The sequence below is a fragment of the Sciurus vulgaris genome (genome assembly GCF_902686455.1).
Source record: "Sciurus vulgaris genome assembly, chromosome: 5".
NCBI lineage: Eukaryota > Metazoa > Chordata > Mammalia > Rodentia > Sciuridae > Sciurus > Sciurus vulgaris.
The window spans coordinates 175,265,827-175,288,939 of NC_136465.1; the positions used below are offsets into that span (position 1 = coordinate 175,265,827).

Consider the following 23,113-nt stretch of genomic DNA (forward strand, 5'->3'; position numbering starts at 1 on the left):
ATGGAAACAGGGAGACTCAGTCCTGCCCAAGGGGACGTGTGAGGAGGGGTTATCTGCAGATGACACAGGAAGAAGTGCAGTAGGAGGACCAACCACAGTAGGTGCTCAGGACAGGCTGTCTGAGGACAACTGAGGAGCCAGTGGTCAGTTTTTCCCACTGCTAGCGCCTCTGGAGAAGGAGGAACGCTGGCAGAGGCCCACTGTGGGGGAGTCCAGGGGCTTCCAGTCCCCAACCTTGGGTTTGTCCAGGGCAGTGGGACGTGGCCCTAGGGCAGAGCCTGTGCTCTGGATCTGGCCCAGTTCCAAAGCCGACGACTCCAGCGAACAGGAGGCAGATGCACGGCAAAGGCCTCTGGGAAGCATGAGATCGACTGTTTATTGATTTTGCTCTAAAATACTGTACACTGAAGGGAACTCCTGAAAGTAAAAGACAACAGTGACCGCAGTGCGGACAAGACTTCTGCCAGGAGGCGGCCGCACACACACCCACTCCCAGGCAAGACCCGCGCTGGCTGCAAACGGGCAACAAGCGCACGGCTTGCTGGACCCTCAGGCTGACGAACCAAGGCCCTCCCACACCTTCCTCTCCACCCGCCACGTGGGACTTCCAAGGGACCTGTGTGGTGGGAGAGACCTGGCTTCCATTAGCGCCTGAAGAACACGAGCGACGACACAGCCAGCAAGCGTGACAGACTCTGGCAGACTCTGCACAGTGCTCTGCAGGGAGCGGACCTGGGGCCTATCAAGGCGCTGGAGCCACAGTTGGCCAGTGGGACAGACTCAGCCAGAGGCCAGGGCTGCCTCAGAGCCCAGAGGAGACCCAGTCAGCCAGTCAGCCAAGCCCCAGGCGATCACCACAGGCTTCAAGCAGTTTACTCATGTTCAGAAGCTGTTAAATCTCATTTAAACACTAGGTGAGCTCTTTAGATTCTCTGAATATCAAATCATATATACAGATATACAGCAAGACAGGGCAGTCCAATATAAAGTATCTTAATCTACAGATGCATCTGCCTGAAAAGCTAACCTTTTAACTTTTCAACCTTCCAAACCACTGATAAAACTGTTCATTCGTACAAGAGTAAAGTTTTAAGCAATAGAATGAAAATAATTTTTAAGTTTGGCGACTCTGGGGGAGTACTTCAAAAGGTCATCTCTGCAGTGTGCACTCAGCATCAAAAGCCCACTGCGCACACCCCCACTTTTCTGCCAGGTCTCTGCCAAGGGCAGTCCCTGCCGCAGGGCCATGGCCCTGCACCTGCCCAGGAAGAGGCATGGCTGCTGAGCAGCGCGGCATGGAAATGGAGGTGCCGTGTCCTTGAGAACGGTCTGGCTCCGTGTGCATTGCCACTTGTGTACAATGGAAGAACAGGTGTATAAAAAAGTGTAACTGTACATAGGCATTAAATTAAAAACCTCTAAACGTTTACTCAGAAATTGGCATGTTTGGCATGTAAGTTTGTTCATTTAACTTACAGGTATGGGACTCATTGGAGAAAATAATCAGTGGAACAAGAATCAGTGTAACCACCATTGGCGTGGAGGAGACGAGGTCAAGAATAGACAGATCCATGATAAGCCAACACAGCTAGTGGGGCGGGGGGCCTGGCTCTCCACACTGCATCTGCCTGTGCCCAGTCCTCCCCAGATGCACGTGGAAAGGGGCTGAGTCCCAGGGGAAATGACCAGCTCATCTGCCTTCAAAGGACACCAGGAGGCCAAGAAACCATCTCTCGCAGGTGGAGTGGATGCCCATGTGGCTGCGGGGCCCCCGAGGCGCTGCTGCCCAGGCCTAGGCTAACGGGGCTCCTGGGCCAGCCACTCCCATCCCTCCGCCAGCCTGCGCACAGCCCATCACTGAATGGCCTCGACGTAGTTGGCTGGGTACAGGCCAACCTGCCCGCTGTCCAAGCGTCCTTTGCACCAGCCCTGCTCATCCTCGTCTTCTATCTTGGTCAGCTCATCTCCTGCAAAACAGAGGGAGTGGTCTTAGTGAGAGGATAGGGGACGCTGACCCGACGCTGACCACAGGGAGCCTCGTGGACTGTGCTTCTGGGCGGAGTGCAGTGGGGCCTCTTCTTTCTCTACTAAGCTGCATTCAGAGCTGCGTCATTAGCCCAGGGGTCCAGCAGATCTGAAGAAAGCAGCCCCCAGTGACCCTGGAGCAACTGGCTCTCAATTGCAATTATGATCCCCAAAGACACTGCAGGGCCAAACACTACAGGCCTGGCCTCTGCCTTCCTGCGGTCCCCTGTCCCTTGCCGTCCAGGCCTTCAATGCTGCCATCCCTGCCTTAACCCCTATCCAGCCAGCTAGCTCTTCCTGTACCTGTCTAGCTCAAGGTCATGGTCTCTGGGCCTTTGGTAATCCCTGTCCTTGCCACACTCCAGGTTATGGGAGGGCCAGACACCATGTTTGACTGCAGAGCCGTCACTCCATCCCTAGCATCTGGCTTGTGCAAGGTGACATTTGTCAGCCCTCCCCTGCATGCTGGGATGGAAGTCACAGGCACTGCCCTGGAGTCTCCCCGTGGCTCTGTGTATCAGTATGGCTTCATTTATCTTTTGTTTATTCAAACCTGACGAAGCCCCTGCTTCAGGCCGGACTTGCTGGAGGGAGAGACACAGAGAAGAAAGAAATGGACAGAGCCCAATCCAGGGAGACAGATGAGGAACGAGACCCAGAGTCACGGGGCAGTGGTGGTGGTGGGGCACTGGGACAGGGTCCCAGCTCCACAGTTGCCATCTAGGGCAAGCGCAGCGGTCCAGGCCCCAGGGGCCGCCAGGGCTTGCTGGCCCTGATGTCCTTGTTGCCAGCAGTGGTGGAAAGCTCAGGTGCTGCCTGTGCGCACCCTTGTTTGCAGCCTCTACCCCCCCGGGCGCTCTGCTTGTCTGCAGATGGAGGAGCCCTGTGGCTGCGCGCTCACCGTGCAGGGCCCAGGAGGCGGCGAGCCCGGCCTGTGCTCCTGGCCCCTCCCGACTTCTCTTGCGGCCCTGCCGCCACCTGCAGCAGGGCTCCTACAGGCCTGGCTAGAAACGTGTGAGTCTGTCCACAGGAGGCGGCCAGCTTGCCCTACCTCTCAGGCCCACTGCCCAGTCCTCACAGCAGCTGCCCCACTCCAGCCGCTCCCACGTCTGTGCGGAGGGTCCTCCGAGTGAGGGCTCTGTGAGCACCAAGCCCACAGACGCAAATCCTACTGAGGACGCCGGAGGAGCATTACCGGCTGGGAGCAAAACCACAAGCAAACGGGCGCGTACAAGGGTGGCCTGGTGATTAAAGATGTTCATTTCTTTTTTTTTTTTGCGGTGCTAGGGATCGAACCCAGGGCCTTGTGCTTGCAAGGCAAGCACTCTACCGACTGAGCTATCTCCCCAGCCCGAAGATGTTCATTTCTGTCAGTATTTTTCTTTTTTTTTTGACAATTTACTTTCAGGTGAAGGAAACATCTGAAGTCTGTCGGGGCTGGGTTGTGGCTCAGTGGTGAGTGCTTGCCTGTCACGTGTGAGGCACTGGGTTCGATCTTCAGCACCACATGAAAATAAATCAATAAAGGTATTGTGCCCATCTAAAACTAGCAAATATTTTTGAAAAAAGGTAAATAAGTCAACAAAGTAGTGGATGACCACCAGAATCACTGCTACCAGAAAAGAGGATGAAATGGCTCAGGGTACACAAAAACTTCTAGGGGCCATGCAAGTGACTGCTGGTAGAACACCTGACATGTGCAAGGCCTGTGGTCAGATTCCAGCACCACAGGGAAAAAGGAAAGAAAGGAAAAATCTTGGCCAGTGGTGCCTGATGACCACTGTGGGGGACAGGTGTCTGGGGCAGCTGGCTGGCCTTACCCAGAGCCCAGGGTGGGCTTAGAGCCTGGCTGTTAGGCAGTTTCCAGCCGAGACCGGGGAGGGAAGGGGGCTTCCTGTCCCTCCAGAGGTGGAGCCCGAGGGTGGTTCTTGCTCTGAGGGGGGAAAGGGCAAAGGAAGGAGCGAGGGCTCCGGTGGTACGCCCCAAGCCAGCCAGCCTCCTCGGGCAGGCTCCGAGGGAGCGCTTTCCAAACTGGGTCCATTCTGGCGACCTGCTGCCAGCGTTGCAAAGAAAAGACCAGGAGAGAAGACGCAGAGCACGCATCAGCAGGCCCAGACTGCGGGTGGGACGCGAAGGCCACAGCATGGCTGCAGGGGTGCTGATGGGTGCTGGACCCCGGGGACCCGCTGACGGCTGGGGCCTGGGGAGAGGAGGCTGCCCTCAAGGCCCAGAGGGCTGGCTGCACTGGGTCCCTGGGGCGGAGCAGAAGCGGAGGGAGGTGTGGAGCGAGGACGCCCACGGCTGCGGGCAGGCGGCGGGCGTGCCTACCGGCTTGGAAGCTCAGCTCATCGTGCTCCTGCCCCTCGTAGTCGTAGAGTGCGCGGACTCGCACCTCCGTCCCCGAGGTGGTGTCCTCGTCGAAGGGGTTGGAGTCCCCGTTGGCATCCGTGGAAGAGAAGGGATTGTTGGACTCATCGTCAGACCAGTCAGCCGGGTAGCCCTGGGTCTTCTCATAGCTGCTCACGCTGCAACGAAGAGCGGGCCACAGGGCCCTCAGCATGGGGCTGGCGGGGACCTGAGGCCCCCACCCAGGGCCTCTGCCCCGGGGGCCGAGGGCTCCTTGCGAGAGGCACGGCTCCCTCTGGCACGCTAGCCTGGGGAGCCAGGGCCCTGGGAGAACTCATGCCATTCGCACTCAGCCCGCGCCCCCAACAGCAGGCCAGCGGGGCCAGAGGCGCCCGTGTCGGGGCAGCAGAGGCAGACTCGGGCCTGCTCCAGCAGGTCCCCAGCACAGCCTGTGTTCCTGTGGCAGTGGTACCAGGGCCTTGAAGGGTTAATGCAGGACGAGAAAAAGCAACCACAGAGCGTTAGCTGTGCCCTCCCGGAGAAGTGGAGAAGCCAGAGCCTGTCCACCAGCCCAGCGGCCTGGCGTGCGGAGCGGCAGGTGCCCACCTCCACAGGCCTCATGCGTGGCTACAGTGCCAGGCGGCGAGACCCCGAGAGCGCCTGGGACAGAGAGGAAGGGAGACGCAGAGCGAGTGGGAGGAAACCAGAGGGAACACGTGTTCACCAACTTCTTGGCCTTAATGTCCTCCTTCTCACTGACGGTGCTGCCCGTGTCGTCCTCGTCCTCGAAGGGGTTGTAGCTGGACTGAGACTGCGCAGACTGGGCGGGGTTGCTCAGGACACTAAGGGTGCTATGGGGAGAGACAGAGCTTTCAGGGACCCCAGTGGGGCCCGCCGAGGGACCCGATGACTCCCAGCTGCAGGATCGCAGTGCGGCCCTGCCAGGACACGCTAGTTCCTCACACAAGGAGGAGGAATACGTCATGTGGACAAAGCAGGTTATTTCAGCAGAACATGGGGTCACGCCTCAGCTGTTCAAAACACTTCAAGAGTCCAGGGGTCACCAGGCGCCTTTTCCCTCCTTGCACCTGGCAGCTTCGGGGTGGAACAGAGGCCCCGGGTGGGGCGCGGGGCCACAGCTGGCACCCAACTTGTTCCAGGCCTGGGTTTCTCTGCACTCCTCCCCTACCCTGTTCCATGTGGGGCTGATCCAGGGTGGGCAGTCGGTGGGCTTCCCTGGGAGGACAATGGCCGGGCAGGGGCCATTCTGAGCTCTGCAGACCTGGGGCATGGCACCTCCTCCTTTTCACTACTGAAGGGCTTAGAGGCAGCCTCCTGGTTCTCCTGGGCGGGAGCCTGAGTCAGGACCAAAGGTTCCCAGGTGACCCTTTCCAGGAAGTGTTTGCGGGAGATCCATCCTCAACTCTATCAGCCACCTCCTGTGTGACAGGCCCAAAGGGAGACCAGAGAGGCTGGGAACGAGACAAAGGCTCAGGGTGCTAAGCACTGGGTGGGGTGGGTGAAGGGGACGACATGATGGTTAAGAAAGAAGTCTGGGGCTGGGCTGTGTGGCTCAGTGGCAGAGCACGTGCCTAGCACATGTGAGGCTCTGGGCTTGATCCTCAGCATCACATAAAAATAAGTAAATAAAATAAGGGTATTGTGTTCATCTACGACTAAAAACTTCCAACTGAGAAAAGAAGAAGTCTGACTCCCCACCAAGTAAGCCTGGACGGGTGCCCTTGCCTCTATTGGGCAGCACCGCCCCCACTCCAAGTCTAGGCTTTGGGGAGCAGGAACTCATCTGGGCGTCCACCAGACCAGAGCTGGGGAGAGGGACAAGGCAAAACCTCAGATGCCCGAGTGACTGAACGGGAGCAACTGCCTCACAGGCTCCCATCTGGTGTGGAGCACTGGCTGCAGGCGGCCAGCCCCCCACATGCAGGCCGCACGGCAGACGCTGCCTCCTTGGCACCTTTCTTTGCAGACTCTTCTGAGCGGCTGATGCCGGCAGCCAAATTGGTACAGCAGCCCTGGCCAGCAGGGAGCCTGGTAGGCCTCCTCTCTCCAACCCTCTGCCCCCAGCAGGGGTTGGCCTGATCTCCAGGTCAAGTGCTCACCGCTGAGCCCACCTGCCCAGACCATGTGCACAGTGGCTGAATAAAGACCAGCCACATCTGTCTGGGAGGCTGTGGGGCTCAGGGCCCAGGCTATAGGCAGGCCATGGGCACCGCTGAGTCTTCCTGGGGAGAAGCAGTCACAAGGTAGCCATTACCAAGTGTTACACAGAGGCCTCGGGGCAAGTCCTGTAACTAGGACTTCTCCAGCCCACATGCTTTCTAGAAGCTTCTAACAACTGTGGAGCCAACTCCTATAAACAATTTTTTTTTTTTTTAATTTTTTGGTACCAGGGATTGCACCCTGGGTGCTCGACCACCAAGCCACACCCCCAACCCTTTTGTGTATTTCCTTTAGAGACAGGTCTCACTGAGTTGCTGAGGCTTTGAACTCTCAATCCTCCTGCCCTGGCCTTCCCAGTCACTGGATTATAGGCGTGCACCATCATACATGGCCTACACAACTAATTTTCAGAAAAAAACTAACTCAAATAACCAAAGCTCTCAGCAAGAAGGTGGTTTGAAAAAGGGGGCACTGACACTCCCCTAGTGCTCCCTCAACTGGCACCTGTGCAGAGCACGGGAAGGCAACACCAACCCTGACGGTATCTGATCTGCAGGAGGCCCCAGTCACGGCCCACCTCCACCCTCAGCCGCCATGTCCACACAGGGTAGTGCCCGGGAACCCGAACGACCAAGCTCCCACTCTGATCTTTCAGCAGCTGCAGCACCAGGCACAAAGCCGACCTTACTGAGGGGTGCACTGGGCACTGTCCAGACCTCAGGAGCCCAGGGAGCTTCAGGAACGGTGTAGGGGTCGGGGAGGGTTCCTCCACCACTGAGGACTCTTCCAGCTGAATAAGCTAGTGCTGCCTCAAGACCAGGCAGAGGACCCAGGGGATTTCTTGTGGACCAAGCCTCTTCCTGGCACTCACCTGCTGGGCTTGTTCTGCATAGACTGGTCGCCTGTCTGGTTGATGCCTGTCAGGGTGATGCCATCAGTGGCCTTCTTCTTCTCTCTTCGGCTGAGAGTTCGATTCAGGTCTGCGGACCACTCCTGGGCAACAGGGGCAGGGAAGACAATCATTTGTTTAAAGTCACAGTGATCTAAACATTGCCTAGCAGACAGTGACCAACCCTCTGCATTAGTGACATTGCCATCATGGCTGCTGCTCTTCCTGGTGACCTGCAGATCTCAGGCCCAGGAGACCTGAGCCCCATCCTCACTGTCACAGGGCCTGAGGTCGGCCCCTCACAACCGCAGGGCACTTTCCCAACACGGGTGTGGGGTGATGACAGAACAGGGCTGACCTAGGATCCAGCCAAGGCACCACCTGCGCACCATGCTTTCAGTCTCTGGCCTGCCTCACCAGGTGCCCTGAGCCTCCAGGGAAGTAGACGGGAGCCTGTGCTCTGGGGACCTGGCTAGGGCACATGGCCTTGTCCTGAGGTGCCAAGGACCCTTCCCACTTACACACTAACCTCTGCCAAGTGGGGACACTCAACCCTGCACTGCAAACGACCAGGGGCTGTGTGGCTGCAGCACAACAAAAGGGGCAGACAGGTGGGCTTTGGCCCCTCAAGTCTCCAGGCCACCCCTGATGTATATGCAGGGGAGGGGCAGACCTGGACCCCTATCCAAATCCAGCCTATTACTTACTCTCCTGACCAAAAACTCAGCTGGAACCTCACTGTTCCCACAGGGACCTCTGAGTATGAACCTATCCTGCCTGGGTAGCTTCCAAAGGCTGATGGGATGGGCATCAGGTAGTCTGGAAGGAAGGGCCAGCAGCTAACAACCCTGACACAAAGATGCATCAGCTGAGGAGCCAGGGCACACCCCCCACAGGGCCGAGCTGGGCCCAGACCCAACAGGGGGTTGGGCAATCCACGAGTTAGCCATAAACAGACTTACTTCATCCTGGTGGCATGGAAGAGAAAAGCAAATAATTCCATTAGAGAAAGAAAAGCCGTCTGGCACCAATGGCAAATGTGTGCATAGGGAACATGAGGCGCTGGTCCCCTGACAAGGAACCCACAGGCTCTGGTCAGGACACCCCTCCAGTGAGACAGTCTGCCAAGTATTCCTCCCCAGGATCCCCCTCTGGATATCAGCAGCCACCTCTGAGGGCTACACAAGGATTCCACGCCGCGTCCCATGTCACTGGAGGCAGGAAACACTGGGGCCGAAGCCCAGATGGTGCCCGAGACTGCGTCTCGGCGACCTCTCCCCTCTGTGCTATGCCGGGGAGGCTGTCTCTGCTAGGGCCACTTCACTAGGGTTGGCTCCCACTGTCCCCCAAAGCCTCCTGGAAGAGGCACAGCCTGCTCTGCAGCCTCTGCTGGGCAGGTGGGAAGAGCTCAGCTATGGGGACCCACCCTGGCCCTTGAAGAGACCTTGTGAAGGTCCAGAAAACAGAAGCACGGGGTGAGGTCAGATACTAGTGCGGGCTGAGAAGGGACCCAGGAGGTGTGGTGGCCCTGGCTTTTCTGAGGGCCATGGGGGAGGTGCCTTCTGGCATTCTTCAGTGCCAAGACTCCAGGACCAGGGCTGAGTCAATAACCCAGCGGACCAGGTCTCCGCCCTACAACCCCAGGTGGTCATCCCACTTCACACGTGGGAAACCGAGCCACACCAAGGGCAGGTGGCTTGCTCATCCCACTGCTGCCACACAGCGAGGCAGGACCAGGCTGTCCCAGGTTCTGGTATGAGAGGCATCGGCCATGCCCTGAAGAGCCTTCCCAGTCCCATGGACGTGGCTGACACCACGGGCTCAACCTGCCACAGGAGGGGCACCACCTCTTTGGGGAACAGGAATGGTAGGACTTGTGGCCACTGCCTTCTATGCTACTGTCACCCCAAGTCCCCAGGCCTTCAGATTTGCAATGTAAAGATACCGGAGGGCTTGGCCCGCAAGATGGGAAACAAGGGAAGGGATGGTGCTCACTGCAAGGCCAGGGGACACTGTGGCTGTTGCCTTCCCAGCCAATCCTGGAGGAAGGGGCAGGACAGGAAGTCCTGGGTGTCCTGCAGCTGCAGGAACAGGAGAACAGGAGTGCCAGTGGCCAGCAAGCAGCAGCCCATGTTTCTACCTTATACCACCTGACTCGAAGGACTTGAGTATCATCTGTGGCACCCAGGGCCACACCATAGCTACCCACAAAGGCTGCCTAATAAACAGGGCGAATGCTGACAGAGTCTGGTCATGGGTCCAGGTCCCCTCCTGGGAGGATGGGGTCACATAGCCTCCTCTTACCTCGAATTGCGGCCAGTTCATGGCCATGCCGGGCCCGTGATTGGCTCGGAACCACCTCAGGTCCTCCACTGCATCGGCAGCTTTGATGCTCTGCTCCAGGTCACGGTAAATGGTTTTGTAGCTAAATCAGAGAAAGCAGCACGGCACTGTGGGACGCAGGGCCAGCTGCCACTCACCCCAGCCCAGTGCCAGCTGCAGCAGGCCCTGAGGTCTCACAGCCAGCATGAGTCGATTTCCCAGGCAGTTCAGAAATGCCCTCCCGGGCTATGCCATGTGTACAGATGGGGACAACCACCCACCACAGCTTGGCTTCCAACACAGTACTGTGAATCGGCGCAGAGGGCAGTCAGTGAGCTTTGCTCTGTGTCGAGAGCACTCGTGGGCCGTGTGGGCAGCACTGTGAAGTCCCGCCCAGGTACGCCTAGAGGGGGTGGCAACTGGGGAGTACCAAAAGCACCTCCCTCATGGCCCTCAGCAAAGCTGGGGGTTACCGATGTGCAGATGCAGTCTGCAAAGGCCACCTAAGAGGCAGAGCACAGCCACTGCACCTGGGGCCTTCTTCTGGCAGCTCCATCCAGCTCACCTTCCAGGAGGCAAGAGCCGGGATCAGGGCTGGACCTGATATTTTCATTTCTAATCTGTAAGGCTGGCAAATCGGCCACCTCTGCTGGGTCTCCACTTCCTCTGTTAAGCAGGCATATCGCCCTCGGTTATAGATTGAGTGTGTCCTCTCATAAAGACAGGCTGGAGTCCTAGTCAGGATCTCTACATGGGACCTTATTTGAAAAGAGGGTCTTAACAGATGCAAACAAGTTAAAATGAGAACATTAAGTGGTATTTAATCCAGTAAGACTGGTGTTCTTTTGAAAGAAGGAATTTGGACTAGATACAGACGGAAGATGACATGGTGACACACAGGGAGACACCCAGCAGACTAAAGCGATGTGATCACAAGCTGACGAAGCTAAGGGTTCTAGCAGACACCAGGAGCTGGAAGAGGCGGGACGGGTACGCCGGAGAGGAAGCGTGGCACAGCCTATGCCTTGACTTTGAAATTCTGGCCTCCAGAACTGTTTGATGACAAACATCTGTGCTTTTTGAGCCACCAAAATTTTGGTACTATGTTACAGCAGCCCTAGGATGCAATTAGCCACCGATCCCCAGTGGCTTAGAAGACAGGGAACCAAGATGGCACACCTGGCCTACAGTCCAAGGTCAGTCACATGATGGCAGAAGTTACCCCCATAAGCACATGAGAGGACACAGCCCACTCCCCAGACCCTGGCCAGCAGTGCAGCTCCTGACAGGTCAGTTACCCTCAGCCACCTTGCCTCCTTATCAATAAGACAGGGCGCCGCTGCCTCTTCGTCAAGGCTGTCATAAAGATTAATTGCATGGTGTTGGGTTGGCTATGCAATAATCCTTGTTTTTCTTTTCTTCTTTTTAAATGAAGACAATGACAAGGAGAATATAATTTCCTATAAACTCCTATAAACAAGTCTTGACCTCTGATTTGTCTCTTAATGGCTCTGTCAGTGGATGACAAAAGTAGACCTCTTTCACTATTCCCAGGAAGTTTGGAGTCTGACCTGGTGCAGGCGTCATGGGACCAAGGACAAGGAGGGCACAGAGGAAATATCATGGATCCTGTGTCACAATTCAGAACCAAGCCTTACGGGGTCTGTGCTTTCCCTGGAGGTCTAGAGCCAGTGTGAAGGGCAAGCGGACAACAGGGGTGAGAAGGACTTAGTGAAGGACCTCACCACAAGCCTGTTAACAGGAACAGACCGGGCATACCCAGCCTGAAAAATGCTGGACTCTCATCCAGGTGGAATTCAAATCTGCCAGCTGTGACTGATCCTAGCCACAGCTCCAGATATGCAGCCCTTCCTTCCTGCCCAGACGCTCATAGAGGTGCTAGCACAGGCCCTACCTTAGGCTGTGGGACACTGTGCTGGCCGGTGGTGCTGCACAGGGGCTTAGCACGAGGGACCATGTCACCAGGACTGCGGTGTGAGACCTCTGGCTGACCTGCAGCACGGAACCTGAGTTTCACTCAACAGCAACTTCCCTGTGCTTTCTAGCGGAAGGGAAACTTACCCAGCCACGTTGGACAGGTCCAGGTGCTTCTGAACCTCTAGCATAACCTCCCGGAAGAAGCGGAGCCGTTTCTCCTCAAACTGCTGGCACTGCTCAAACACCTGCTCCATGTTCTCCATGTACTGCGGAGTGCTCTGGTCCAGCTCCTTCAGGGCCTTCTCGTACTTCTCTTTGGTCTAAACAAAAACCCAGGCACAAGATGGACGTTCATTTCCTTTCCATTCACCCCACCCACAGCGTAGCTTCTCAGGCCCCACAAGATTCCAAACCCAAAGAGCAGAAGCGCTGGACTCAGACAGACTTCAAGTCCAAGTCCCAGGCCTGCTTCTGTACACCTGCACCACCTCTCACTGGAGTGCGGCCCAAACGTGTAGATACAGGCGAAGCGGTGGTCATTCTGGAGCTCAGTGTGCATGGTGCCAAACACGTCACACATCTGGGTCTTTTCTGCCTATGATGGGAAGGGCCAGGCTGGGCCATCCTTCAGCCTTGGCCCTGGGGCCCAAAAGCAATGGCTCAGAGTTACCACAGAAACAAGGTCATACTCTTTTTTTTTTTTTTTTTTAATTTATTTTTATTGTAAACAAATGGGACACATGTTGTTTCTGTTTGTACATGGAGTAACAGCATACCATTTGTGTAATCATACATTTACATAGGGTAATGATGCTTGATTCATTCTGTTATTTTTTTCCTTCCTCCCACCCCTCCCACCCCTCTATACAGTCCCTACTTCCTCCATTCTTGCCCTCCTCCCACCCCCCATTATGTGTCATCCTCCGCTTATCAGCGAGACCATTCATCCTTTGGTTTTTTGAGATTGGCTTATCTCACTTAGCATGATATTCTCCAATTTCATCCATTTGCCTGCAAATGCCATGATTTTATTATTCTTTATAGCTGAGTAATATTCCATTGTATATATATACACCACAGTTTCTTTATCCATTCATCAATTGAAGGACATCTAGGTTGGTTCCAGTCTGGCTATTGTGAATTGAGCAGCTATGAACATTGATGTGGCTGTATCTCTGTAGTGTGCTGATTTTAAGTCTTTTGGGTATAGGCCGAGGAGTGCGATAGCTGGGTCAAATGGTGGGTCCATTCCAAGTTTTCTAAGGAATCTCCACACTGCTTTCCAGAGTGGCTGCACTAATTTGCAGCCCCACCAGCAATGTATGAGTGTACCTTTCTCCCCACATCCTCTCCAACACCTATTGTTGCTTGTGTTCTTGAGAATCGCCATTCTAATTGGGGTGAGATGGAATCTTAGTGTAGTTTTTTTTTTTTTTTTGCGGTGCTGGGGATTGAACTCAGGGCCTTGTGCTTGCGAGGCAAGCACTCTACCGACTGAGCTATCTCCCCAGCCCCTTAGTGTAGTTTTGATTTGCATTTCTCTTATTGCTAAAGATGGTGAACATTTTTTCATATGTTTGTTGATTGCTTGTAGATCTTCTGTGAAGCATCTGTTCATTTCCTTAGCCCATTTGTTGATTGGGTTATTTGTATTCTTGGTGTAGAATTTTTTGAGTTCTTTATATATTCTGGAAATTAGTGCTCTATCTGAAGTATGAGTGGCAAAGATATTCTCCCACTCTGTAGGCTCTCTCTTCACATTACTGATCGTTTCCTTTGCTGAGAGAAAGCTCTTTAGTTTGAATCTATCCCAGCTATTGATTCTTGCTTTTATTTCTTGTGCTATGGGAGTCCTGTTAAGGAAGTCTGATCCTAAGCCAACAAGGTGAAGATGTGGACCTACTTTTTCTTCTATAAGATGCAGGGTCTCTGGTCTGATTTCAAGGTCCTTGATCCATTGTGAGTTGAGTTTTGTGCAGGGTGAGAGATAGGGGTTTAGTTTCATTCTGTTGCATATGGATTTCTAGTTTTCCCAGCACCATTTGTTGAAGAGGCTTTTCTCCATTGCATGTTTTTGGCAACTTTATCTAGTATGAGAAAATTGTATTTATTTGGGTTTGTGTCCGTGTCCTCTATTCTGTACCATTGATCTACCTGTCTATTTTGGTGCCAATACCATGCTGTTTTTGTTACTATTGCTTTGTAGTATAGTTGAAGTTCTAGTATTGCAATACCCCTGCTTCATTCTTCCTGCGAAGGATTGCTTTAGCTATTCTGGGTTTCTTATTCTTCCAGATGAATTTCATGATTGCTTGCTCTATTTCTGTGAGGTATGTCATTGGAATTTTAATTGGAATTGCATTGAATCTGTATAGCACTTTTGGTAGTATGGTCATTTTGACAATATGAATTCTGCCTATCCAAGAACATGGGAGACCTTTCCATCTCTAAGGTCTTCCTCAGTTTCTTTCTTCGATGTTTTGAAGTTCTCACTGTAGAGATCTTTTACCTCTTCAGTTAGATTGATTCCAAGTGAAGCTCACACTCTACGTGCTCTGGCGGGCAGGGCTGAACCCACAGCACTTGTTTTCTTGCGGCCTCATTTTCCTTACCAAAAAATGGGCACACTTCCTACCTCACAGTGTTCTGAGCTCAAACAACAGGCGCAAGGGTGCATGAAGCAGGCATCCGCAAGGTCTCAACCCTTGCTCCCAGCCCACTCTGGCCCTCACACTGCTGCCCCTCCCCAGATGGTCCTGAGAAAGGGTTTCATCCCTGTCTCAAGAGCACCCAGGGACGGCTAGCAAACACAAGGCTCCCAAGAAGTGGCTAACGTCAGTGCCTGGCAGGCAGGTGCTGGGGTCAGTAGCCATGTCCACAAAGACTTCACACCTTGTCCACCATGACATGCTGTCCCACTGTTCTGCCGGCCAGGGGACTTTGCTTTCTGGTGGCAGCCTCCTGGGCGGATGTGAGGCATAGCAGGGCTGGGGTCACTGGTTCTCCAATCTGAGACCCTTAGAAACAGGATAGTCAGGGGCTCCACTTGGGAACTCTGCTTTGGCCTCCCTTTCATGTGTGGGCCTTCTGGGGAAGGACTGAGTCCTCCCAAACCTGCAGGCCTCTGAGGCACCTTCCCTGCTCCCCCAGGATGCTGAGCCTGCTCTGCCCACCCTGCCCATCCTGCTGCCCTCCCAGTCACCATTCTCTGACTCAGGTGCTGGGATACCCCTCTGTATTCCAAAGCTACCCCAGGAGAGGTCTACATGTAAGCCACATCTCTAGTCCTTTTAAAATTTTGAAACAGGGTCTCACTAAGTTGCCCAGGTTAGCCTCACATTTGTAAACCTCCTGCCTTAGGTCCCAAGTAGCTGGGATTAGTGTGTACCACCCTGTCCAGCAGACGCCCCTCTTCTTGAAGCCTTTCCCAAGCTTCAAAAAACCCTAATTCCTGAGAGCAGGTCCCACCCATTCTCTGAGTCCCCACTCCTCCTCTGACCCTCTCCTGGCATCTGGGTTTTATCTTTCCTGTTTTGAGCTCTCAAAGGTAGCCAAGTTTGGGTCCTCTAAGGACACAGGAGTTGGTCATCCCTGCCAGGGCTGGAGAATCCTCAGTGGGAAGAGAGTTCCACAGCCACTGTAGTTATTCACCATCTCCATCAGCACTGCCCTGTGCCCACTACCCAGGAAAACCTGTACAGGAGCCCCAGCTCAGACACACGGCATGCAGGGCGGTGGGCTCCAGCACTCAGGGATTGTGGGGCAGGAGCTGGAGACACAGGTGGCTTCCTGGGAGCACCGGTGGGTGTTCCCACCCCTGAACTCCCCGTCCCCAGTCTGTGCTGAGCCCTGCTCCTCCTCCAACACAGCCCACGTACTGAGTTGGGTCATCACTATTCAGGAGACCGCATGTAGAGCTGGCAGAAAGTTCCCAGAGAATATTCACAGTCTGCTTGGAGAGGCAGCCCTCGCCCTCCAGTGGACTGCAGCATTCTGGCACTGAATGCAAGAACTTCCTCTCTGATGGACGCTGCAAGATGCAATCCCTGCCTGAACACTAGAAAAATGGAAGTCCTTATGCAATCAGTCAGCACTAGCATTTAGAAGGAGCGGGGAGGGACTGGGCTCTTCTGCAGGACTCTAGGCCATAAGGACCTCTGAGGCACTTACACACTGGCAGGACACAGAGGTGGGGAGGGCCCCAGGAGAGAACCCACTACAAAGTGCCCTAGTTACCCTACAGACACTGCACGTCTGTTCTGCAAAAGCACAGTTCTGGTGTGACTGTTCTGGGTGGCTGTGAAACATGAAAGCACCCCCACCCCCAGCTCCCCACAAAGAGATGCTCCATCTTTCTTCCACACACCCTCTAGTGCACCTAATTCCCTGGATCCTGGGCAGGGCTGAAGAGTTCCTTGGCTTGTTTCTTATTTATTTTTTTGGTACCAGGGATTAAATCCAGGGGTGCTTAACCACTGAGCCACACCCCAAGTCCCTTTTTATATTTTATTTAGAGACAGTGTCTCACTAAGTTGCTTAGGGCCCTGCTAAGTTGCTGAGACTGGCTTCAAACTTGCCATCCTCCTGCCTCAGCCTCCTGAGCTGCTGGGATTATAGGCCTGTGCCACCATGCCCAGCTCCTTGGCTTCTTTCTTAAAACTGAGGGGCATTCCCCACATACAGCAAGTAGGCCCAGGTCCCTCATTTGATCCCACAGAGAGGCACTGGAGTGCTTCAAAACACCCTAATTCTTGGCTCCACCCCAGCAATGGAGGCACTGGTCCTGAGGGATCCTGACACTTGATGGACTCCCACAAGATCACACTTCTACCCTAGCAGGGAAACATTTGCAAAGTTGTGGGCTCTGGTCAAAATCCCTGCTCCTGTGTTACCAGGCAACATGTGGCTTCAACTCTCTGAACTTGGCTGCCTCTCTCACAAAACAGGCATGCCACCACCCAATCCACAGCGCATGATGACGCTCAACTCAGGCCTAGAGAGGTTGGCAGGTGGCTGTAAATCCACCTCCAGCCTCTTCTGCGGCCTCAAGTTCTATCTGTGGAGCATGGCCCTCGCTAACTCCAGTCCATCTGCTCCACCGGTCCAGGTGTGCCCAGACCAGAGGCAGGTTCTCAGAAAGGGCACCCTCTAGCCACTCCTCACCACAGAGCAGAGGAGGGGAGGTGGGGACAAGGGGCCCAGCTGCTCACTTCCAAGAAACTTTAAAATTACAACATGCCACCTAGCTTCTAAACTCCTGTGATTCAGGGATCTTCCGGGAAGAATTGTTACCAGTCTCTATGAGGCACTTCAGTTTACAAAATCACCTGCTGTGATCTCCTCACTAGCACCTGGAGGCAGAAGTTTCTTTTACAAGGGAAATAGATGAATACCCAGGATGCAAAGTTGCCTGGGCACTGTCTCCTCTTCAAAAGCTACTGCCTGCTGCCCGAGCTCCGGCAGCCTCTGCCATGCTCTCTGGGGCCTGGCGTTGCCATTAAAGAAGGATAGCTCTATCCCTCTCCCAACCCTCACTCTCCTATGAGCTCCAAGATATGCCTTCCAGTCCTCCATCGCTCTACTGGGTTCTGGCAACAGTGCTCCCTCCAAGCTTCTGAATTGCTGTGACCCTCCACACCTGTCCTCCCTCCCTGTGCTCCAGCCTCCCTCAGCAAGCATGGAAGCTCCTCACTCTGCCTGGCTAAGGAGGCCACTGGCAATCCAGTCCCCTTGTCAGTCCCCTTGACCCCTTGTCTCAGCCTCCATGGCAGTTCCTGCCATTGACCGTGCCTCTTCCCCTCTGCCCCTACATAGGCTGCTCCTCCCTGCAGCCACCCAAGCTCTGCTGGGAAGCCACAAATACCAACTCCTCCCACTTGGGCACCTCCTTCCCTGTTCCTGGCTGCCCAGCACTTGGCTCTGTCCCTCGCCTGAGGTAGGGGCCACAGTACCCAGAGGGAAGAGACCGTTTTGCTGATATTTCTCTCTCTACCCACCCAGCCAACCAAGCAATTGCAAAAGGCTTACTATGGGTCAGACATGGCACAGTTTACCTTCAGGACATCTTGCTTGCATTTTTCTACCTTGTCTTGCAATTTCTTGAGCTGCTCGGGGTTGAGGGATGGATCCGCTTTGCTATTGGCTTCTCGGGAGATGGCCAGCTTCTCTTCTTTGCAGGCTGCGTGGTGAGCTTTCTTTGCTGCTTCTACCTACAGGGAGAATGAGTGCTGAAGACCTCACTGCTGAAAGTCCAGGCTCCTCTCCAGAGGCCACGCCGACAGTGGGAGTATGGGCTGCGGGGCTGTGGAGTGAGCGGGAAGCAGGCACAGCCCTACACACTCCACCACTGCAATAGATCCAACAAAGAACCTCGCTCTGCAAATACTGACCGAGTGCCCGCACTGTGTCACCTATAGGTTTAGGCACTGGTGACACAGCCAAGGACAAAAGAACCTAGGCTTTCACAAAGCTACATTTGAGCTGGGGGAGCCAAACACAGAACAAAAGGCTAGAGTAAGTCAGAAGGTGGTAAGTGCCCAGGTGGAGGGCAAAGCAGGAGCCAGGTGACACCAGGTGGCCTGACAGAATCATAAATGGCTGGAGAAAGCCAGCTGAGGTGACAGGGAGCAACAGTGAGGAGGAGGTGTGGCCAGCCAAGTAGGTGCCAGGCAGTGACGTTCCAAAAGTGCTCTCGTGTGAGTCAGTAAACAGGCCCAGGCCGTGCTGGGAGGCCCACACACTGCCACCGTGAGTTCACACACAAATGCATACGCACTTGCATGGGGGTAACCACATGTGGGCTTAAAAGACGGTTCCTGACGGGCGCCAGAGTGCCAGGTTCACTCTGAGGGAAAGGGGCATTCCTAGCAACGGCCTTGTGAGGGGACATAGTTCCACTGTGAGTGGGCCCGGGGCAAGAAGGAAAAAGCCAAGAGAGAGAAAGAGAGAGGCTGTAAAAACCCAGAGATTGGAGGCATTTTCTGGATGATTCTGAGAAGGAAGGCAGCACAGCTCCTGAGAAAAGCCACATGGAGGGGGAGGCATGCCCAGCAGAGAAGGGAGCCAGGCTGCAGCAGGGCGCAGTGCCAGCTGAGGGTTGGGGTGGCTGAGGTCGGACGTCAGCCAGCAGGGCCCTGAGTAGACTCCAAGACTGGTTGCTAATTTTAGAAAATGGAGTATCAGTACCCTTTGCAAATTTAGGAGAAAAACCCAAGCAAAATAAATAACAAAAGTCACTCCTTTCTACTAATGTGAAGGGACTTGGTCTCTCTAGCAGACCGTTCCTCAGGCTGGGGGAAGTACTGTTAGGGCGCGAGAGCTGGCACCTTGAGCTCCGCCACTAATGTACGGTTCTGATCCTGTTTCCCCATCTGTCAGATGGGCTGGTAAGGAGTAAATTTAAAGGAAGTACATGAAACACTCAGTGTCTGGGATCTGGGGAAATGTCAGTCACCAGGTTCTGGCCTGAGGGGTGGCTTTTTCTCTGCCACCTATGGCCTCCCATGGCTAAGGCAGCAGCAGGAGCTCCTGGGAGTATTGGGGGGAGGGAGTCCTGATGGTGAGGCGTCCAGCAGGACAGAGGCCAAGCCAGCGGTAGCCTGTGGGAGGGAGGTACCTCTTTCAGCTTCTTGGCCCAGGGCTTCTGGGCCTTCCGGAAGCCGTCCTCCGCTTCCTTGGTCTCCTTGAAGCCGCCCATCATCTGCTTGTGAAAGGCCTCCTTCTGCCAGTTCTTGATCTTCTCAAAGTCCTCGTTCATCAGCGAGGCCTTCACTTCCAGGTGCAGCTCGCTCACCCTCTCTGCCTCAGACACGACCGCTATCCAGGCCTTCTCCACGGTTCCATACTGTGGCCCTGGCGCGGGAGAAGGACTGGATTACTGGGCTGCAGCTGCTGTTGGGGATTCCCAGCCCCCTGCAGCAGTTCACGTGGGAACAGCCTGGCCCACACATTTCCTTTTTTTTTTTTTTTTTCATTTTTAAAGGGAGTGAGCTCTTTAAAATGAAGATTTCTGGACTTTGGAAGTGTTAATTTGTTTAAAGATGGCCAGAAAAGGGAGGGCTTTCTGAAATGAGCCCCTCTGTCCCAGCTGCTCTGCACCCACCACACCCATGCCTGTTGGCACAGCTCTCAGGCCACCCTTGCCAGTGCTGCAGCTGTCTCCTTCCCAGGAAGGCTCCCAGCCCAGAGCAGAGGCCAGAATGCTCATGGGATGGAGGACTGTCTTGTTGGCAGGACCAGGTCCTGTCCTCCAAGGAGGGGAGGAGTACTGACGATATAGCCCATCTCAAAGGGCACTTGCCTTGCATGCGGACGGACCGCGGATCGAATCCCCAGCACTGTGGGACGGTGGGGGAAAAAAAAAAAGACAAGAAGGGGAGGAAGGAGAGGAGAAGACCAGCCCGGATGTAATCTCTAGAGTGCAGCAGGGGGCTCCTGGCTGTTCTGGTCCACAGTGCTCAGGAAGGAAACTTAATCTGGTCTGTCACTTTGATAAGAGGACCCGGTAGGGGAAGGGCAAGAGCTGTGACAAAGCTGAGGGTAAATATCAGAGACCCTGGCCAGGTCCTGGAGGTACTCACGGGGAGTAGCAGTGCCTGGGCCGGGCAAGGACAGAGGAGTGGGCACACAACTCTAGGGCTTGGGGACAGCAGAAGTGTGACCCCTCGGAACCACTAATCCCTTGGACTGCAACATGAGTGTGCTCCTCATCCTGCCTGAGTCAACATGCCATGGCCAGATCCACGAGGAGAGGCCGGCAACACCGCCGGCAGGTGGAGAGGCTGCCGAAGGCTGCCCTGTGCTGAGGGCCTTCTTCCTCCCTCAGGGCTGAGGGGCTCTCCACAACCTGGGGCCCCGAACCCAAGTTCTGAGTTAGCCAGCACGCTGCCCTGTGTCCTGGGGATGACAAAGCCTGGAACAGGAGACTCAGGGGTGTTTAAAAAGAGTCCCCAAGGAAAGGGGACAAAAGCTCAGGCAGCTTATGCGGGGCTGTGCTGTAAGCCCCTCACAACCTGCTTCAGCATCCGGGGAAAGAAGAAGCAGCTGGCCAAGGCAGGGGGCAGGGCTGATCCCTTGTCCAGGGGCCTGGCTTCCCTGGGTGGCTCCTCTGAGGTCAGCTGGCTCTGGTGGGAGAGCCTGCCCCAGGAACTCCTGTAATCAATCGAGCATCCACCCCCACTCCCCAAGGCTGGGAAGTGGGTTCCACCCACACAGTGGCATCAGTGTCCTCTGAGCTGGTGGGTTGGGAGGGCAAAGGGACAAACCTCCGCCATGGAACACTATAGTTACTCCCTTTAAAACCCACAACTAGGAAACCAGCCAGGTGTCACCGTCTAGCCTTATCTACATGGCTAGGCTTAAAAATGAACAGCTCTGGTGTGAGAAGGCAAGGCACTGAGCAGTGAGCCTGCAGATGACAGAACTTCCCCCAGTGCCAGCCTTCAGCTAGACAGCAAGGCTGAGTGCCTTGCTGACAACAGGGCTGGAACAGGAGACTCAAGGGCCACTTGCAAAGAGCAGTTCAGAGTCGCAAGGGAAGGGGTAAAAGCTGCTCCATGAGAATCGCAGCCCCAGAAATGAAAGATGCCCTCCTATTGGGATCCCAGAAGAAAGAGTGTCAAGCACTTGCCCAGAGCCCCGGGGTGAGCAGCCAAGCGCGCCACGGCCCCCCTACCCTTCTCCACCAGCTGCTTCCATCGCCGCGCCCACTCGGTGAGCTGCTGTGCATAGGCCTTCTCGATGCGCGCCCGCTCATGCAGGCAGTTCATGAGGTCGCTGCACAGGCGGTGGCCATCCTCGATCCGCTTTACCGTCCGCTTGTAGTTCCCGACCTAGGAGACAGAGCCACGCTGTGAGGTGGACACTCAGGCAGCTGTTCACCTGCCAGCCCTGCTGCTGCATAAACGGCCTCTGCACTGACCAGCTGGCCGGTTCTCCACCAGCTCTCCACTGGGCCAGCTCACTCCGTGTCCCCAATCTGAAGGACAGCCTGCACTGCTAGACAATAAGCCCTGCTTGGGCTACCAAAGGGGACACCTAGGTCAGGAAACAGCTTCTCAACACAGTGCAGGCCAGGTACTGGGCAGAAAGTGACCTGTGGGTCAGGGAGGCAGACTGAGGGGCCAGGGATGGCTTCCCAGACGAGGTGCCATTTAACTAGAGCCTTCTGCTTTCATGTCACTACATGCTGGATTATTACTTCCTAAATTTAGCAATAAACACCATTTCCCCCTTATTGAGTACCTAGCACAGGTCAGGCACCAGACTAGGTATTGCAAACTTCCAGATACTGCCGCCCCCACCAAGTAGGAACAACTATCTTCTTCTCACAGATGAGGAAACCAAGGCTTAGTGTCTGCCAAGATCTCACAGCTACAGCAGCTGGGCGAGAGCTAAAGGCAGGTTTTCAAATGGTTGCAGGAAGGCAGACTCCTGCAAAGTTCAACACTTACCTGCTTTGTCAAGGGCAAAGTGAGTTTTGACTGTTTGCTTTACATGTGAAAGGAGAAAACTAGCTCATCTAGATTAGAAATAATACAATTACAATTGAGAGGGCCTTAATGGCTAATATGGAGTAAAAAATCAAAATGTTTATATGGGGTGAAAATCCAAATGTTTAATGTTTCATCCTTTGAGTCACTGACCTACAAGGGTACAGGGCAGCTGACCCTGGGTACCCAGAGCAAACGAGGAAACAACAGAAACAAGAATCAAGTATATTCTCTTCCTCTTCACTGTCTTGAAAAATCTTAGCTGAAATTCTCATCCATTTTGCCTTTTGGAGCAGTCTCTACCTGGCCCACCATCCAGGAAGTTCTCTGTGCAGAGCCAGCCTGGAAGCTCCCAATGACAGGATGGACTCTTGCCTTCTTTGGCAGAAAGGGCACAGTTCTCTCTGTGGACTGGTCCACGCCACTCCTGAGTCTCCTGCCTGAGCTGAGGTGGCCAGGTGAAGAAGAGGGCCAGGGGGTCTGCCAGAAGGCAGGGGTAGGGGGTGAGACCTTGCAGAGAAACAAACCCTGGGCCCTGCACACAGATGGCAAGGGGAGAGAAAAGGGATGTGGCATCTTGAGAAGAGCTTGTCACTGCAGCCACAGCTCTGAACAGGCTGGGATGAGCCCTGCCCAGCACAGATACCCGCCACCCAACCCTACTGGCCTGATTTCCAACCTACTGGCTGCAACGTGAGAACAGATCTGGGACCCCACCTATGCCTAGTCCTTCCCTCCACAGATGCCCCTCCTCCCAGGTGTGGCCTGGCAGGACCTCCTCAGCAAGGTGAGTAGTTCAGCAAGCCCCAAGGCGGCACCTGGGCTCTGGCTCCAAACTTCAGCAGGCCCTTTTCCAAGGCAAAAGCGAGTGTGTTCACAGCCTATTAGAAGTGGAGTCATGCACTTGCTTTCCTAAAATGGG

General features: G+C 54.7%; 1 protein-coding gene across 4 annotated transcripts in view; it reads right to left on the bottom strand.

Moving 5' to 3' along the window:
- Positions 1–897: 897 nt before the first annotated feature.
- Positions 898–23,113, bottom strand: part of PACSIN2 (protein kinase C and casein kinase substrate in neurons 2) — a 106,551-nt gene continuing 84,335 nt past the window's right edge. For 3 of the 4 annotated variants that reach the window (XM_079143301.1, XM_079143299.1, XM_079143300.1), the window contains 9 exons: positions 21,375–21,531; positions 19,317–19,552; positions 17,755–17,910; positions 11,846–12,021; positions 9,746–9,866; positions 7,424–7,545; positions 5,100–5,222; positions 4,354–4,550; positions 898–1,967 (listed from right to left, as the gene is read on the bottom strand). In XM_079143301.1, coding sequence (XP_078999427.1) covers positions 1,855–1,967; positions 4,354–4,550; positions 5,100–5,222; positions 7,424–7,545; positions 9,746–9,866; positions 11,846–12,021; positions 17,755–17,910; positions 19,317–19,552; positions 21,375–21,468 — 1,338 coding nt within the window. In that variant the 5' untranslated portion in view covers positions 21,469–21,531 and the 3' untranslated portion in view covers positions 898–1,854. The remainder of the gene's footprint in view (positions 1,968–4,353; positions 4,551–5,099; positions 5,223–7,423; positions 7,546–9,745; positions 9,867–11,845; positions 12,022–17,754; positions 17,911–19,316; positions 19,553–21,374; positions 21,532–23,113) is intronic. The other variant, XM_079143302.1, reaches the window with a different exon arrangement.